At 36.7% G+C, this 20,020-nt stretch overlaps 1 protein-coding gene across 17 annotated transcripts in view; it reads right to left on the bottom strand.

Moving 5' to 3' along the window:
* Positions 1 to 20,020, bottom strand: part of ERC2 (ELKS/RAB6-interacting/CAST family member 2) — a 431,283-nt gene that overhangs the window by 359,455 nt on the left and 51,808 nt on the right. For 13 of the 17 annotated variants that reach the window (XR_007206019.1, XR_007206020.1, XR_007206031.1 and 10 more), the window contains 2 exons: positions 6,008 to 6,031; positions 4,984 to 5,400 (listed from right to left, as the gene is read on the bottom strand). Coding sequence is in view for 1 of the 17 variants with exons in the window: in XM_048315313.1 (XP_048171270.1) it covers positions 4,984 to 5,400; positions 6,008 to 6,031 (441 nt within the window). In the remaining 16 variants the exon portion in view is untranslated. The remainder of the gene's footprint in view (positions 1 to 4,983; positions 5,401 to 6,007; positions 6,032 to 20,020) is intronic. The other 4 variants (XR_007206028.1, XR_007206022.1, XR_007206024.1 and 1 more) reach the window with 1 other exon arrangement.

Raw genomic sequence — 20,020 nt, 5'->3', positions numbered from 1 at the left:
AAATTGTATGTTGTACAGAGAGGGCATGTGTAATATACGTGTATGTATATATAATAAAATACTTGCTGGAATTTTTAACATTTGACTTCACTAGAGACTTAGTGGGACTTTGCCTTAGGCAAGTTTTAATAGCAATAATAAAAAAATACTTAATGGTACTTAGGGTAAATAATGTGTGGTCACTATGTTTAAAAAAAAGTAATACCAAACATCTGTGCTAGATTTCCACATGATAAAATCCCCGTATTACCCACAGTTCTCCCAAAGTTATAGAGAAACAAATGTTTATTTAAAATTCTAAAAGAGACATGTGATAACCAATTTAAAAACTTTAAGTCAGGCATCTTGTGTTTTCTGACAGGAATGTATATTTAAGTGATCTTCATGATACTTAATTCTGAACATGAAGAATGCCATAGTATGACATTATGGCTCCAAGACAGATTTTTCAACCACTAACAGACCAAGAATGGCCCTTTTCTTAAGTCTGCTTGCAAAGACCACTTTGTTCCCTACAGGATATATTAACTTCCTTATCAAAGCAAAAGCTATTAATTTTTTTTTTTCAGAAAATAACAATAAATTTCAGCTACCTTTGAAAAACACTAACAAAAATAATCAAGTGAGTTTAGTTAGTTAAAAGCATAGGATTCAGTCTAATTCAGTGATGAAAAACCAAGTGCAATCTGGGCAGAAATCCTCAGAAGGCATGAAAAAGAGCTCAACATTCCCTTAAGAGGCTGCATCTCCAAAACTGAAGCAGAAACACATGTTCACACTGTTTGTTACTCAGAGCTGTTATTTGTTCTCTCTTACTTTGTCAATCAGGAACTAAGGAAACCTTTGCTGTAACTATCTCTAAGCTGGGAATTCGGCTATCCCTGTGAAAGCTTGTTGCCTAGATTTTAAATTCCTTGATACTGGAAAGAAATCTAATGCCATTTTTTGCATAGCTGATTTCCCAACATTTTAGTGAACCTTGCCGACACTGACATTCTTTGCTATTCCTGTAAAAGAGCAGGATTCCAACTTCAGCTTTATTCTCCTCCTCCTGCTCTATAATGGGCCTCACATTTGCCATTTCTAAGACCTTCAAACACAAAGCTTGAGCAAAACTGTCATCACAAGTTTGCTTCTGTGAAACGAAGTTTAAAGATGCAGTGGACTGCACACCGCAGAAAGGTACAATCTTTGAGGGCCACAAAGTCAACACACCACGGTTAGTCTGTATCTACTAAGAATATGAAAACAAAGGAAGAAAAAAAACCCTATTGTTTTATTTTCTGGAGTTACTTCTCTGCCTCTAGTACACTAGCCATTTCCATTACTCTCTCCTGTACTTCCTCTAAGAAATACCATCTAAAGCCTGGAGAAATTCCAGGTCTTTGAATGCAGCTATAATTAGGAAATTCTGCTAAGGCTAGTCATGGGGGGGGGGGGGGGGGGGGGCAGGGGGAAGAAGCAATCAATGGCTTAAAAGAGAGAAATTTTTGCATGATTCTTGGATATTCAGCCAATCAACAGTAGGATATTTATTTCTGGTAATGTGCATTTTTGTGTGAAATTGGCAGAAAATTAGTGGTTGACAAGGTAAAGTCTTAAAGACAACAAGAAGTTATTTCTCTCTACCTAGTTAAGTGAACTTTGAAAAAGTTACCAGCTAGACAATTTAATGTAGTGTTGAGACTGAATAAAATCAGAAGTCTTCAGCTATTTTTTTCCACATTCAACCTCGTTTGCATCACGTTAACTTTTTTCCATAGACAGCACTCTTTCTGCTGGAAACTAGAGCAAAATCTATCATTGTAAAGGTAAACTGACACACAAACTATTTGTCAAATAATTTCAGATGATGCTGCACAGAACTTTATCATCCTTAACTTGTTTCACAGAATCACCAAATCATTAAGGTTGGAAAAGACCTCCAAGATCATCAAGTCCAAAATCTTTGACCATCTCCATCTTATCAATTAGACCATGGTGGTAACAATTAGACAATTAGATGAGTGCCACATCCAGTCATTTCTTGAACACCTCCAGGGATGGTGACACCACCACCTCCCGACACCACCACCTCCCTGAGTTGTCCCTTCCAGCATTTAACAACCCCTTCCATGAAGAAAATCCTCCTGAACCTCCCCTGGCGCAGTTTCAAGTGCAGCAGCAGAAATAAAATAGTAAAACTACTTAAAAAGAAGAAACAGCCATCCAGGATTTGATCAAACAGAACATTACACATGACCCAATGCTAGCTTCTCAGAAATACACTCAACACTTGAGCTATACTCCAACCTGTAAAAATAAAGGAAGCAGAGTATTTTAGACGATGTTCTAAAATGAAAAATAGTTTGTTAAAGGTATAGAAAGATTAACACAATTGGAGTGAATACTAAATAACTCATGAATGAAATTCATTAAAAATATATCCAAGTCCCAGCCTACTTTTACAGCATTCTCAGGAGGAAGAAAATGATCAGTAACTCTGCCAGGTGATTTACACAGTTAGGATGAAAACCTACAAACACTAGTTAAGAAAATAAAAATATCAATCCACTGGGGAGGCTGTTGCAGAAGATTCAACACAGTAACCTCTGGTTTATCATATTGAGAACCTGTATTGTGCAGGATGAAGAGTAAAAGCAGAGACGAATTCAAATGAGCACTGCAGAACAAGGACTTAACCAAGCTACACACAAAGATCAAAGGTTGATCTATTTGGACTTTTAACAAATACATAATACTTTTAACTGTACATAATGTCAGATGTTACTTCAAAGCATGCAGACAACTTTCCATAACAAGAAAGCAAAAGAAAAACTTTGAACCTCAGAACATTTTCCAAGAGCCCACCAGAGAAATAAAATCCAGAATCCTGGATAAACAAACAGGCACCTACTAAAACATTTTGTTTCTGAAGAGTTCCTACAGCCTACACATCATACTTCCAAGCTCCCTACAACAAACTTCAAATATGCAGAAATTTAAAAAAATAAATAAAAAAACAAACTATAAATACCATGCAACAGAAAGAGAGCTGAAGAGACAGAGTTCACGCAAAGCCTTGAATTCTTAGAAAAACAAGGAACTTGTGAGCCAAAAATCTCCAAAACATTAGATGGTCCTGCCAATCTGGCTGGGACAGATTCCAGGCAACAAATCTAGTAAAATTTTAAACCTTGACCACTCACCAAGGTATATCAGTATGTCATAAACAGTAAATCCCATTTTATTTGCATTCTATTCTTGCAGCACTCCAGACAAAAGACAACCTCTATATTCTCATATCAACTGAGGGAGAAACAACTTTTTTCCCTGCCCCCGAGAATAACCCAGGGGGGAACATCAAATTAATTCAGTATAAATACAGGAGAAACATGCACAGTCTATAGGTAGCAATAATAACTCCTTTCAGCATTCCTTGGACTAATCAATAAACTGGATGCCAAAGGACTTTACTTAGAACCTTTCATTTTATCTACTTTTCAAGCTCAATTTAGTTCTATTTCTCACTGTCCTTGATTACCATTCTCATCAGAAACTTTCTTTGAATTTCCTCATGTCCAATATACAGCCAAATTAGGGTTCACAAACTTAAGTGATACTGATACAACAGATGAAATACAACCACATAATCATCCACCCTTGAAAACAGAGTGTATGCAGACCTAAATCCAGAAACTTGTCTGCTAGTTTACAGAACTTATTCCACAGCCCTCCCTCATCACAAATTCAGTATCAGTAGCTCCTTATGCAACTCCTTTCAGAACCCATTATGTGTTGCATCAGTTTTAATTAAAATTCTGCCTGTGAAGAGATTTAGGATCCACACTTTGACAAGAAAACTTTACTGAAAGGTATCATGAAATTCTCCACTTTCTAAGCTTCAAATGGGCAGCAGAAACTACTGAGTCCTCAATACATATTCTAGGTTAGAGAAGACCATAAGATAAATATAAAATAATTTGTTCATAGCAAAGAAAATATTTTTACAACAATCTCTAGATGTAAATAGCTGTTCTTAATCTCGAGCACTAATTCTTAAACTCTTGCACTAATTTCATTTGCACTTTGATCTGTCAGGCAAATTGGTGTTTTTAGTGACCATGCTGCTGCTGAGTTTCTAAGCAAACAGACCTGTTTCTCCTGACTTCCCTTGCTGTGTGAAGCTTGTACACACCCTCTCTGCAATTTTCACCCTCCTTAGCAGGGTCTTTGTGAGGAAGACTCACCCTGCCTTGTTTGCCTGACAGTCACATGAGAACACTGCTGGGATCTAAAGGGGCAGATGGGCTTGACACTAGGCCAGATTTTGTTTCGATTGTACTAATCCAATCATCCCAAATCCAGTCCCGAAAATGCATTTACAAGTGATGTGGGCAGCTGATGCAGGTGGGCTTGGGATCAAATTTAAGGTCTCTCAAAGCAGAGCACAGCCACCAGTACAGTATTTTGAAGTGACATTATGGTATATTTATGTAAAAAGTTGGGAGTATCCCCATATGAAAATACATTAGAAATACACACAAGGCAGAAGCCTTTGTTTATATGGAAGGCAAATGATTTTAAAGCACTCTTTTTCAGACACCAGAGGCATACAAATCCAACACAAAGGTAGCATGCACTCATGACTCTTTAGTTAGAGCAGCAGCAGATGTCATTTCCCTCTTCAGTAGGTCTTCATTTGCCAGATATCACTTTGTCAAAAGGATAAAGAAACTTTGCAAAGCAACATTTCAGAGATAAGCCCAAATATACTTACTTCTCTTCCATATTTTCTTATACTTGTTTTCAAATGTCATAAAGTCCTGCTGTGTACTTATTACAGATGTAAAACAAATGCATGCTATCCTTTTCATGAAAGAATTAGAGCACAAAAAGAAAACACTTCAATACTCTAAATTATATTTCTAAAACTGCAACAAGTACCATGACTATTTTTAACAAAAATACATATTTTAAACAAATAAATGAGTTTTTCATTACCTCTCTAAGATGCATGTTTTCCTTCTCCTTCTGATCTAAAATCACTTCTAAATGATTAACCTGAGATTCAGCCTCTGCCATCCTTCGAGTTCTCTCATTGTCATCTTCCATTCCTTTAGAAGGCAAACCTTTACTTTGCAACATCTCTAGAAGCTTTTTTATTGATTCGTCTCTGGCATTTAGTGTTTGCTTTTGTGTTTCAATCCTAAGCTCCATTTCTTCTAGAGTTTTTCTCAACAGGAAGAGCTCTTTAGCTTGTCTATCATGTTCTGCCTGAAGTCTTCGAAAATTCTCCTCTGTGAGCTCAATGGTAAAATGCTCAGCCCCTCGGTTCCCACTTTCTTGCTGGAGAAGATGGTTAAGGTCTCTCTGGGTTCTAAGCTCATCTTGAAGTGCCTGGATTGTCAATTGCAGATGCTGCAATAAAGAAAAAGAAAAAAATACTTTAGGATCTGAATGTAGAATTAGTATTTGATTAAACTTTTGTTGTACGCTGTTACAAGAAGTCATTAGAATTAGTAATGAAAGCATATCAAATGACCTTATAAAATATCAAATGCAGGTGACAATATCTGTAATGAAATCTTTCAAGTGCTTCTCGAAAAAAAAAAAAAGAAGACAACACACAAAATAATGTCAGCTACAGATAAAATTAACAGCAACAAATGCAAACACTAGGCAGTGACACATCCATTAGAACAATCAATGTGTACCTACAAAGCTCAAAGACTCAGTATTCCATGTTTTCTAAATTACGTCATAGACTAAAGATAAATCTGCTCTTCATGATGCTCAACAGTACTGCTGTTTATAAAGTTAATCAAAGCCCTCACTATAATTAACGGGACTTTGGGGAGGGGCTGAGTTGGGACTGGTTGGTTTCAATTTTTCATTTTGGCAGCTAAAGCTATGAACGAGTTTAGTAAACAGGATTACTGTATCTCTAAAAAGCAAACAAAAAAAAAACCACAATATGCAATACTGAATTTTGAAAAAATACATTTACTGCAAACAGTGGACAAACCTTTGTTCTTCTGGCATCCAAAAACTGAACAGCATGGTAAATGAAAAAATGAAGCAAAATCAACATAAATAAAGGTCAGATGCAAGCAAAGGAGATTCAACAGAAAGAACTGAATTCAACAAAAAGTATCTTCAACAGAAAAAAATAATTTTATTGAGTTATACAGAAAGCCAACAACAAATTCACAGTACTCAAACATATAAACCTATAGACAGACTTTACTCAACAGATGTGACAAAGAAAAATATATTAGAAATAATCAGTCCCATGGTAAGTTACAACACTGCTATTGGACATTACTGTTCTTTTACACTTTTAGGTTTTTCAGAACACTAACTTGTCCTAAAATATTTATACTACATCTGAGTACAGGGGTCTGTCTCTGTTCCAGACGTATGTCTTGCACTCCTTACTCAACACAGATCAAAATCAAAATATATTTTGCCCATGTTAAGGTTGGAATAGAGACAATTAGCCCAAATTACTGTGGTTTATGATGTCCACTTCAGATTATATCTTTATCTGACAATTTGTTTTTCTTCTTATTTTTTCCCTCTATTCATTGCCTACACAGCATACTGAGCTTTTAGAAATACAGATTCCTGAATAGGCACACAGTCTGTACCAGAAGATGTTTAATTGCAAGAATTAGTGGGCTTAAATGCATGTCATCAGATCATTTTGGTTTAATTGATGTTTTGCAACTTCATGTTCTAAAAACAAGAGTAACAACAACAAAACTATACAAAAAAAACCCAAAACAACAACACAGACACCAAACAAACAACAAAATTTCATTTCATTTGATACTACCTTCATGTTTTACACAAATACATGCAAATCTGTCAGTTTTTAGCAATCATGAAAAATTCAAAGCCTTAAGAAACCAACCTTTTGAAATCATGTCTTTTATCAGTTATTTCAAACAGAAGAAAAGTATTGCCAGTGGTAGAATTCAGTTAGAGACTTTGAATCTGTTCTATCATTAAATAAGCACTATTTTAATATATGTCCAGATCTTAATTCTCTTAGTATTTGCATCTTATTAGGCACACACTCAGCTGAGAGCTTACAAATACAGGCTGATTTAGAGTCCCACTTTTACTTAATGGCAATTCTTATCTTTTCTTAACCTCATTATCTTTTTAATTAGCTGTATAAGCTTAAAAACTCCAATAAACTTAAAACTCCTCTAGATGCAGCAACTTCCCCACTTTGAATCTACTACTGTGCCAAGTATTTGTGACCCCAAGACAGACTACACCTTCTGGATTCCAAAATTATTTCACAACTGTGACAGGGACAGAAGATAGGTCTTTGCACGTATCCTACACACGCTGTCCCCTTTCCACCATCTCTGAAGAGCAGAATGCTTTGTCCTAAGATAAAACACACCAGGTGAACATTGCAGGTGGAACTGTCAGGATGCACACGTAATTAATACAGTCCAAAGACAGGGGAGCTGAGCTGTTTGCAACTGACTTTGGCGCACATCAGCCTGCAGCGCAGTATAAAACGCTGCTGAGGACTGGGCCAGCTGCACCAACTGTCTCCTGGAGTCACAGGCAGCTTCCAGGTGGATCCTGTCCCCGGCATGGACACCTATAGAGTACAGCCAGGTCACAGAAGGGGACCACTCACTCTTGGATGGGTGAGCAAAAGGGCTAAGATCTGGTCAAATACAGAAATCAAATCCTAAAGTACCTACATAGGTGCTTCGTTGCTTTGTCATTGTGAATGCTGCAAGGCCAAACTGTTATCCTGAATGTTTCTACCTGAACCTGTTTAAATTACATCTTTTTACACTGAGACTGTTGACCAAAATCTGAGGCTAAGTGGACCAAGCTGCACCAAGACTTCTCTGAAAATTTTAGACAGCAAGGGGGTCTTAATGAAGCTTGTGACTTAACAGGAAGCACCACATCCTGATTATACTATAATCCATTGTAACAGATAATAGAGTTGTTATTTGGATACTGCACTGGTACTATTTAGGCAGTGTATTAACAATAAAACTAATCATAATCACCCACATAATCACTGTCCTATTTCTCACACCTGACCAAGAACTTTCTCTCTACTGCTATACTACAACTAAGCAACAGCAATATTCAGCAACTACCAGTACTGCAGAAATAGTCAAAATTTTCTCCCTGATCTGAATAATGATTCAAGATACATTCTCCTAATGTTAAATCAGACAATATTTATTACTTCATGCTAAAACCTATTTACAAATAAATAGTTTTCCAAAGTAAAGTCGTCTCTGTATATCAAATGTCAATATGTCTATAAAAATCTAGCTGAGCAAAAGAAAACTAATTCTAAAAATATTATAATGTTTTAACCCACAAATAAAAGCAAACTTGACACACACATTGCTAACACACAAACCTTCTGAATGCAAGCTTTAAAAATCAAAATCGTTGGATCAACACAAAACTAATTAGAAAACAGAACTCAAACAGCAATTCTGGTTAAGATAAGTGAGACAAGTTCCTTTTCTGCCCCCAGCAGCCTGTGCATGCTGTCCTTAGGCTCTGCCATGACCCACGTTTGGCACAAAGCATGACAGTAGTTCTGGCTGCTTCTCTGTAATTATGTTAAAACTAACAGCCTCAACTGTGGCAGACTACTGCTACTTTGACATAAAAGAATCCATTTTTGTACACCTTCAAAACTTAGAACATGGTGGACCAGATTTAGACTCATGCTGGCACAGATTTTTGTATCTGCAGCTAGCTAAGGAAAGGAAAGAACAAATGTTGTGAGGGTGGAAAGAAATTGTATAATTAACTGCAGGGGAAGGAATGTAGGAGTACTGTGAATATCTGTCACACTGCTGTCATTACAGACACAGAACTTTACAGGATTTAAAAAAAAAAATGCAAGATCTATCACATTTTTTATAACTTCTATTAAAAATGGACCACTTGACCAGAAATATCTCCATGCCAATTTCTCTACAATATATTAGTTCTTTCAGAACTTTTTCAATCCTTCTCTGCAGTCCAGGTGCAAGAAGCAATCCATGGAACTGTGAATTTCCCCATAAATTGAAAAAAACTATAAAAGGAAAATTAACTAATGGCTCTTCCCAGATTTCAATTCATGTTCTACACAAGGAAGTTCCTCTAGTCTATGCCAACTAACTACACCCAAAAGAATTGCTCGCTGAGAACTATCCTGCCATGGTGTGCTTTGGCCATATAAGCACTTTCAGAGCATCCCAAAGCCTCAGACGTGGTGAACAGTGGAGGGGAACAAATTCACAAGGAGACTCACTGATCTAAAATTGTTGGTCTACCTACAGAAGCACACAGCCTCTCACGCTTTGCACCATCACACTGCCACCAAAAGCCAAGAACATGTTCAAGAACCCAGACCACTGGATTTTAGCTCCTGATTCTCCTGTTTCTTTCCCACCCCAGTGAATAGAATTGACAGAGCTGAATCAGTTGACACAGTCTACTCTCTTGGCAGTGGCAAATATCTAATGATACAGAAGTCTGTGCAAAAGAATCCTCCTGTGTAATTGTACGCTATAGAAAGCTACAGCTATACCTGAACAATACACCTGCACACAGATAACAGCAAATTATCCTGTCAACCATACTCTCATTTTCTAAAATCAATTATTTATTCCATAATCTATCACTGGTCCATTTTAATTCTTCCCAGTATGAGGCTCTATCATTGAAAGGAAACAGAATAGTTAAAGCTTTCTTATGAACTGCATCTAAAGCCATTTGTATGTTAACTTTAGTTGTGCTGCTAAAATAAGTATGAGCATTAGACTTGCAAATATTTATAACTAAGTATTGTTAAAGAAAAACATGCAAATCCTAATTTTCCTCTGTAAAGGAAAAAAGAATGGGAATTGGAGATATTTTCTTCATTACCATAAATTAAGAAATGGATTCTCTCATGCATTTCCTCATCTGCCTATAATAATTCATAAATCTGGCATTCTAAAAACACCACTGAAAATCAGCTGACTAGAATTTTGCTTGAGTAAGACAGGACTGACAGAAAGAGTTGGAAGGAGAAGACAGATGTAATTTGTGAAGAATCGCAAGAGATTCTGACCACACACGATGAATCTTCAGCATTAAAAATTCTGAGCATGAGATGAGAGAGCTTTTGCATAACGCTGTTTGCTGATATAACCACGTATTTGAAAAGGGGGAATTCTTGTCTGACTTTCCTACTTTTTCTTTCTTTATGCCTTTAAATTTTGTGTCTTATCAAATTCTATAGTGCTTGTCCTTACTACCACGCTTTGCAAGTTAAATAAGGAATCTCGTCACATACACTTAAATCTGCATTTCTTAAAACAGATGTGGTGGGCTGACCTTGGCTGGAGGCCAGGACTCCACCAAGCCACCATATCACTCTCTCCTCAGTAGGACTGGGGGCGGGAGGAGAATAAGATGAAATAAACCTTGTGGGTCAAGGTAAAGGCAGTTTAATAAAACAAAAGCAAAGGCCATGCACAGAAGCAAAGGAAAACACAAGATTTACTCTCTATGTCCCACGAGTGGGCCATACCCAGCCATTTCCTGGCCAGCAGGGTTTCAGTACAGTTGCTCCAGAAGACAAACATAATAAGGAACTCCCTCTCCTTCAGCTTCTTGATCGAATCTTTCCTCCTCTGTTATTAATCATGTGCCCACCAAGCTGCTCTATCACTCCCCCTAAGCTTGCCCCTCATCCTGGGCCTTGCAAGTTAAATGAGGAATCTTCTCATATACATTTAAATCTCCATTTCTTAATACAGACATTAGATTTAATCTGAAGTACCAGACTTCATTACTATTCAGTCAGCTTCTCTGGGTCATCTTACACAAATATTTTGGTGAAAAAACAAGTATTGCCTAAAGACTTGAGGTCATTGAACAAAAATGAATCCCCTTACAGGCTGAAAAGTTTTAGTACTGCAAATTCCAGAGTAGTTTTGCACCTATTTCTTAAAGAACAATCTGTAAATATATTTATTTCCCAATTCCCTTATTTGCTGTGGGCTGAAGAGATGTTGATGAGCCAAATCTTGTAGCCTGTAATCATAAAAACCAGAAGGGGTCAAAAGTAAGAGACTTCTAGAAATGTAAGAAGTCAAAGACTTGAGAAGAATAATCTACAAAGATACATGTTGGGAAAAAAAAACAAACGAGTTCTTTAGTTATTAAAAAAAAGGAGCTTTATTAAAATCTTTGCCATCAGTATCATAGCAAAATGCAGGGGTTTGTATTTAGGTGATCCTTACACCATGACAATTTTTAAGCAGTCCAATTATGCTGCTATTACTAGACTAGCCTCCTTTTTTTCACCTCTTCCCTTTGGAAAAATACTGCTAGGAGTGCCAGAATCACTAAATACTGCTAGTAGTGCCAGAATCACTAAACAGTATTTTAGTTGACTGAAAAATCATCAGTAACAAATATTTTGACCAATATGAACACGTGGAAGCATCTGTTTCCAGATTACTTCTTACAGCTTAACAGGAGAAAAACACACAATGCATTTCAACAAGGCCTAGAAATCAACGTCAGTTTAAGAAAAGCAGATTATTACCTGTTTCCCAGTAATTCTGTCTGCAACATTAGCTACCAGCTAAGAACAATGCATGGTTTAGAAGTCCTGGATACGCAAAGGTAAATCTTTGGCATTCATATTTAAAAACTATTCTCAACAGAAAAAGGAACTATATACTGTGAGAAACCCTCCATCCCCTCATGAACTCCAGCTCCTCTGATACTCCTATTGCCTGCATAAAAAGTTTCTCCTTTTTTCAGAATTGAAGCAGTTACGTTCCCCAAGAAAGCTTTTAAATCATTTGGGATGATAAACCTTTACCTTCCCCACACAAAATTTCCTACATGGCCTTAATCAATAATCAGTTCTTGTGATTTGTATTCCAACTGTCCATTGTTTACCAAAAATGAGCAGAATCCCTGTCCTACAGCTAATCCCAGAGTAACTGCAATCACAGAACAGAAACATCACCTGAGTTTCACATCATCACAGCACAAGTCTAGGAAAGCAAGAAAACACTCAAGGCCTGGTCCAAACAACAAAGACAATTCCACTCCCCCATCGATCCCACCCACAAGCCCCACTGTTAATAAATAGATACAAGATGAAAAGAAAAACAAAAAGCACATCATTCCTAGCTCTCTTTTCCTCGTGAACTACACTTCCTGTTATCTCCTCGGCCTTTTACCTAGAAGGGACAGTAAGTTTTCAATTCTGCTGATGCACTATCTGGTACCTTCTGGAAGGCTTTGTTTTTGAGATTGCCTTCCTTGCTGTCAAAAGTTTTAACACAATAAATATACCCCTAAAGTAATAATCCCAAGCTTTCAGAAGGTAACAGTACATTATCAAAGGTTTTCACTACATTCTATTTAGACAAGATATTTGCAGACATACCCAAAGCTCTCAAAACATTTTGGAAAAAATTCTTAAAACTGTGTAAGTGTTGTTCACTAACAAAACATTGCACTGTGTATTTAGAACAGACTGAAATTTTGTTTCTGCTTTACTTAAAAAAAAAAAAAAAAAAATTGGAGGAAATAGGAAAAAAAAAATTTCTCCCTGATCTCTAAGTTCAAGTGTCCACACACAAAGCAGATTTTTTTTCCCAGCATAGAGATGCCCAATATCAAGCTTTTTATCAAACAGCATTATATTACTCTTTCCTTATAATTAATGGAGTATTAAGTATTCAATGCCCTGTACAGAAACAACCATATCCAGAATAAATCAGCAAGTCACAAACATGTAACTAAAGTGACTGAAAAATGATTAAAATATTATTTGTCTCACCCTCGCCAAACTACAGGTTTTTTAATTTGTTTTCGTTCCATAAAATTGCTTATGTATTTGTTATCAACATGGAAATTGATTACTTAAATGTTGGGAGAAGGTAAGAGCATGTTTTTGTTTTGTGGGGATGTTTTAGGGATTTTTGAAGAAAAAAATGCCAAGGTCCCCTCAAAGTAAAATTACATATTGTGTCCTAAGTGGACAAGCAACAGACTGAGCACTGCCCTGTCAGATTCCAGAATAGATTACCAATGTATTGGAGTGCAGTTTTCTTTCTCAGAAAACTTTAGGGACTACATAATGATTTGGGTTTTCTATAAACAGTAGCAGAATGCCATAGGATCATCATTACTCACTGCTGGTTTGGGGCCTGAGGAGAAATTAGGTTTAGTGATGATCCCAGTGGGCCAAGAAATTAAAACAAAATGTATAAAATGGCAGTATTTAATTTAGAAGGAAGATTGTATGTGATTTAAGATCTGCAGATAAGATAGGGAACTGAGCTCTGTTCCTGCTTCCATGGTCATGTACGACCGAAATGCACCTGTTCAAAAACCTGTGAATATTTGTCTTCTTGCTTTTATATCCATGGGATTATGTTCTGTAACACCAGTTAAGTGTGAACCATTGTGTGAACTGCAGTTAATGAAGAACAGAAAGTTAAGAGTTTGTTGTTTCTGATTGCCAGCTTTAAACAAAACCTGATAAGGAAAAAAATATTTGGCAAGTACTTTCCTCTTTCTTTTTGGACAGTAGGATTTATTGTCCAGCCTGCTGATTCAGTCAAAATAATAGCATAGCAAAAATCTTGGACGCTAAACAGGCCTTACTTTCTTATTTCTCAAAAACTGAGGTCGGGGTACATTAAAGGAATTTTTTGCAGGCAGCAAGTCAAGAAATTACAAAAGGAGAGCATTGAGAGCAAACAAGGTCACATTTCAAACATGGAAAAACTTGTGGTATTTGATCTTCAGACCCTCCCTTTATCTGCTTGAACTTTTGCTATAGAGTTTCTGCTTCTGGCAGAGAACTCACTATTACCTTGGAAAAATAAAATGAAAATAAAAAGAATCCTTTTCCCCGATAAAAAAACCCTCATGTGAACTGGGCTCTGTTCTCCAATTTTCTAGTCTGCCTCTGATGAAACATCCCACTTCTTTCATTAAAGAAATAAAACAAAATCTGAGGAAGGGGATTTCTGTGGACAAAGCACAGGTTCTACTGAAGCTACCAAAGAGAAATGCAGATAAAGGAAAACTACAGAGGTGTCCAAATAGTGTTTCCAATAATAAGGTCATAACAGACCAGAACAGAAATGGTTGCCACTGTCAGTAAACAGCAAACCACAAAACACTGAATGATGTGAACTGTGTTGAAAATATGAAAACAATTATTCCCATAATATGCAGTATGTGCTTGTTTCTCAGAGGACCTTAATACTTGACACACTGTAAAAGTTAACATTTTTTATATCTAAGAAGCAACACAGGGAACTCCAACAGCCTGAGAGAGCCTGCCAGTCTCTCTACTGGAGATTTTGGTCATTATTTTACACTATATTGAAAGCCACAAAAGAGGAAAGTTAGAAGACCAGACAAAACCTCAGCACTGTATTACATACACTGATGTTTAATTTACGTGTGAACTGGCTGCTTGAAGTTTCTATAGAGGAAATCTCCATTGACAGAAGAGACAATGCAGAGCATCACTGAAAGCTGTGGGAATGGGGCATCCCAACATTTGGGCTGACCTTCTTATCCTTTCCACCTTTTCATTTTGTAACTTTATAACTATACTTTTTCAAATGCAGCCACTAGAAAAGTCATATGAACATAAGTTATTCACATGACAATTTCAAGCTCTCCCTGGTCTATTTTAATCAGGAAAATACATAAAAGAGCACTCTTCAGCTTTCAATTCTTTTTCACTACTAGGAATAGTACTGTGAGTTGATTAATCATAATACATAATCATTTCCCATTGAAACAATTTGAAAAGGAGCTTTAGAACTCTGTGTTCTGATACAGCTAAAGGGAAATGAAAAAAAAAAAAAGAAATCAATATAGAGATTTCAGTGGCTCCATGCAAAACAATGTTCAGTCAGATCCAACAGAGACAAATGATGCATCACAAAGCAAGATGACCACCTGGAACGACATTTCATTCTGGTTTATTGAAGAAGTGCAGGAAAAAGAAATCATTAAGGGCTCAAAAAGATCCCTGCATTTCGCAAATACATGCTTTCACAAGTTGGGAGAACTTTGGTTTCCCAGCGAACTTTGTTAAATCTGGATTTATTCTTGTCAGATTTCGTAGGAGCTCTTCATGGCCTTAATGAACACAGGACACCGCCATAAAAAAAAAAAATAAAATCTGTATTTATGGAGTGTTCCCACAAGGTGGCACTAAATCCACAGCCGCCAGAAAATTCTTAGGGAGCACAAAAACGCAAAAGGAAAACTACGGTCACATATACAAAATAAATAAATAGACAAGGGTCACACACATAACACAAATAGACTATTTAAGAATTGTAAATGGCAGGTTGAAAAATAAAATTAAATGCCTAAGCCAGGTATTATCTTGGAAGAGTTAGTAGTTTCCCACTCATAATTCAACAGCTGTAGTGGGGGGACACACAGACTACACCACACGTGTATATACCCACACACGTTCACAGTGACTTTCAGTTAGCACTTAACAAGAAATCAAGTTAACCTAGGCTCTTTGTTCCAAGGTCTGATACAGAACGAAATATTTCTGATCTAGAAATTATTTCCCTGCCCTGGTGACACCCCCACAGGTCACGCAGTGCTGAATCCAAGCCCTCTGTGCACTGCAAACACCAACACTGGATACAGCTGTTGTGCACCTGCATCTTTCAGTATGGGACAGCCTGCATGTCTAACAAGCCCCTACAGATCTAGCCCAGCTACAAACATCAGAGTTAAAAACCTGATTATCTTCCTAAACTTAATTCTACAATTGATACTGCAAAAAAAACTTAAATACTTTACTTCCAATTAAGTAGTTAAGTATTTCAGATTTCAAGTTTTAAGTATGACTAGCTAACGTGCTTTAAACATGATTATAAAGCTTGTTGTATATTTCTGTAGAGAAACATGTATCAAAGTCATAGCATAATTTTGAAACTAATCCACAAACAGTGAGAAATTTCTCAGCTAAGGATACAAATCCACAATTAAACCACTTCAGGGGAGCAACCATATGCAGTAAATATTCCATTTTAAACTCCTTGATTTTTTTATCCCTCACCCTTCCCTTGTATGTTGGTTGATTCTTTTCCCCCTAAGTGCATTGCATAATCTTAATTACTGAAATAGTAATGTACCCATATGCTGGGATAACGTTTAGTGGTGTTCAGACTCCTGAAGTGTCCAGAAGCCTTCACGGGGCCCTTTGTTGCCAACTTCAAGTAAATAAACAGATACTGGGGTCATTTCAGGCCAAATGCATTCCACAGGGCTGAATTTTAAATTGTTAGCACTATCTACTTTTCCTCCAACAGTCTATTGGTTTTTTCCTTATTTTTCACACTGCTTTAAGTAAGCCTGCTGTAAGAATATTCAATTTTTACAGGTATTAAGAAAGGAGTTATTAAATCTCTTGCAACTACTTTTCAACCAAATGCAAAACAGTTATTAAGGTAAGAACAAATAAAGCAATTTGAGGATCTGCTTTGTGCTCCAGGCATTACATTCACACAAAAAACAATCCTAAGTTCCACAAGCACACCACTACTATTGATTTTCTCTCAATCACCCCACATTCAGGATAAGACACCACAAGATCTGGGGGTGGGCAAGGGATTTTAGAGCCACCTTGAAGTACAAAATGCTTATTTAATTGTAACTGCCAGGGTTTTTTTTTTTACCCCACATCACATGCTTACACATCTGTTGGCTATATAATGTAAACTCACTGCAGTTTAAGTACAGATTTGTGATCAGAATGAATATCCCCTTCAACATATCCTCCCCTAATCCCCAGTTTTTGCACTGTATGACCAGAGAGGATTTGTTCTCTTCTGTATAAAAGGAAGTGAGTATAGAGTCAATACTCCTGCTGGCATCCAAAACGCTCCATGCATCCTGCTCAGCTAATGTCAGTTTCTGTCAATAATTGAATAAAACATTTGGGCTCTTTTTTCTGTAAAAAATTATATAATGTTATCTCTTTCGACATTTCAATTCATGCTCAGGTGCATCTTTTATTTGACTTAGACAGAACACGCCATGATCCTTTATTATGTTTACTTCATGGTGGTGCAAAGATTCACAAGTTTTGCTGTTTCTGCTATACAGGTGCTCAAAGACTGCACTGACAATCATTATTTAGCGAGACAGCAGTTCCCACAGAAGGTGTTTCTCAAGGAAAAATTTCAGTGTTTTCTGAGTTCTGTTTCACAACACTGATTAATTTGTATCCTGATTTTCATAAAAGACTGAAAATTAACTAGCAAGCTCATAACTCACATATTGCTGCAGTTAATCTGTCAGAAGCCAGACTACCTAGGTTCAGTATGCTGCATTTTTTTCATGTTCTTACATTAACTAATTATTGTAAGAGAAATGATTCTATCAGTGGACACCATTCAGATGCCATCCTAGAATTTTAGGAGAGTTCTAGCAAAAAGCACACTTTTTACAGCACAAATTACTTAAATAATAATCTGGTAAACTGAAGACAGTATTAAAAATTTAGATAATCAAAAGTAAATGGATTTCAATGTAAAGGCTATGGGATAAACATTTGTATATAAGAGCTAAAGGAAATAAAGCTTCATTGCATTCTTGCTCAGGTCACTATCTGTTGATCCTTAAGAGCAAAGCTGTTGGAAAACACAAGTGCTCCTCCCCCTCCAAACCCCTGGGCCTGTATGGCAGTAAGAGAGCATCACCACTGAAAGATGAGTGTGACAAGCAAAATGATCTTTATAATTGTTGCTTTGTTTTCCCATAATCCAAACTACTCTTTGTAAAGCTTTCTCTCAGCCCAGCTATTGCTGTCCTCAGTCCTTACTATTCTTGCATCAAATCCAGAAGATCTTATTCCAACCCCTCTGAGATTTTTTCTCTAACAAACAAGAGAATCATCACTCTACAAGGTGGTATTTTTGCGCCATATTCCTAGTGACAGAAATAGCGTATTCCACTTTTTTGAGCAGGTTTATATGCACTAATTGCACTGTGAAAATTAATATTGATCTTTCAAACAACTGCACTGCTTCCAGAGGCAATAAAATATTGAATTATTGTTCTCTAATTCAGGGCCATCTAAACACACTAAGAATTGGAAGAGATCCTGCTCTGAAACACTCTAATGCTGTACAGATGAGATCATTTGTAGCAGCAAGGGATTAATCGCAGGGGAATTACTCTCTACTATTTCACATGCTACAGCTCCCATAATTTCCAGTTTGCCTTCCCACTCAATCTATAAAGAAGCAAATGCACTTACATCACCTCTGAGGTAAACAGTAATGCAGATGTTCCTTGAGGTGTAAAATCTGCCCCAGAATTCTCTGGGTCAAACCTTTATGCTACTCAGCAGACCAGAGAGCCTCATGGAAAGGAAGTTCTTACAGAGAACACAACCTACCATAAATAAGAATTTATATCTGCTATTATAAATTAATTTAGAAGCCTGCATCTTAAGCCATTAAATGTAATACCATACTTATGAAGAAAACTGCATTTGTTTTTTCAGCTGAAAAATAGGGGGAAAAGCCCGTTTTATTCTGTAAGTATTGTCTAACATCTTAACAGTCAGAAATCTATTAGCCCAAGCAGCCAAGCTTGTGCATAACCCTACATTTGAAATATGTGAAACAGAAGAGTCCGTTAATTAAACATTAGCATCATTCCAATCAAGAGACATTTTATTAGAGAGAGAAACCAGCATCAAACACAACACTTCTTTAGTGCTCCAGAGCAGCCACTCTTACATGCAGCCTGTAAATCAACTTGCTGATGAAATAGGCAAGTGGACTGATGATCACAGGATAATTTACTTATTTCAAATTTACTCTGCAGGGGGAAGATAAAGTTGCTAACAACAACAGGAAGCCATCCAAGGCACATTTATTAGAAGTTATTTCTACACAAGAAAAAAATAATTAAGGCCTTTTCTCCAAGGAATGATGCCACACTCAGTGGTATGGAACTGTCACCAATGAGGTAGAGGTACAAAAAACCTAACAGCCAGACTGTGTTCAAAGACACAGAGAAGAAGAGGACTAGGCATCAAAAAGTGTGATCATGGAGTTTGGGAAAGAGATTAGAAATCCTAGAAATGAGAATAAAATGGAACTTCAAAGGCATTACACTACGATTTATCCCTAATAGGAACACTCGCCAGAATGGTGGCAGTAAAAACTGCATTACAGGCTTTATTTTGTTCCTATGACCATTTTTTATATCTCATACAGAGATGGTAAATGATGAGAGAAGCAAACAGGTGGTTAATGGAGCACTCTCCTTTTGTCAAGTTTTAAACCATTATCTCAGACAACACAGGATATAAATTCTACAACTTTTTCCCTTCTCTTCCTGCTTCGATTCCTCTGTATTATCATTTACCTTTACAAAAACCTTTACTACAAAAAAAAAAAAAAAAAAAAAAAAGACAGACTATAGCTTTAAAACTGCAATTGTACTCACAAACACGACATACTGACCTCATTGATGTTTGCAGCAGTGAAGCAGAGAGCCTTAGCTCAAAGGCCTATTTCATACTTTTTATTTAGTATAACTTTACTCCTAATTCAAAATTCAGTTGAATAATGAACCTCTTGCTCTCACTTTTAACAAAAAACTCAGCACATTCAGTCTATTCAAGCCATGTCAAAGGTACTTGCTGGGGTTTTTTTACCTCTCCCAACTGACTGTTACTGAAATAACCTTGATCAGCTCCATGATTCATCTGTTACTTTGACCCTCTCTTTAATACTCTGTTGAACACAAGTTCAGTCCTAGATATTGAATTTTATCTATTAAGAGAAAGAACTCTAGGCCACTTGTACTCTGAAACTTGGAGCAAAAAAGCGTTCATAGAAAAGTGTATCTTAAAATAGCACTCTGCCATTTCTACTGCCAAAAACCTTAATAAAACATATTATACTTTTTAGAGAGGATTAGAGGATTTTTTTTTCCTTTGATAAAC

Source organism: Corvus hawaiiensis, chromosome 11, assembly GCF_020740725.1.
Source record: "Corvus hawaiiensis isolate bCorHaw1 chromosome 11, bCorHaw1.pri.cur, whole genome shotgun sequence".
Lineage (NCBI taxonomy): Eukaryota > Metazoa > Chordata > Aves > Passeriformes > Corvidae > Corvus > Corvus hawaiiensis.
The sequence above is the reverse complement of the archived record's forward strand: the minus strand, read 5'-3'. Positions and strand labels throughout refer to the sequence as shown.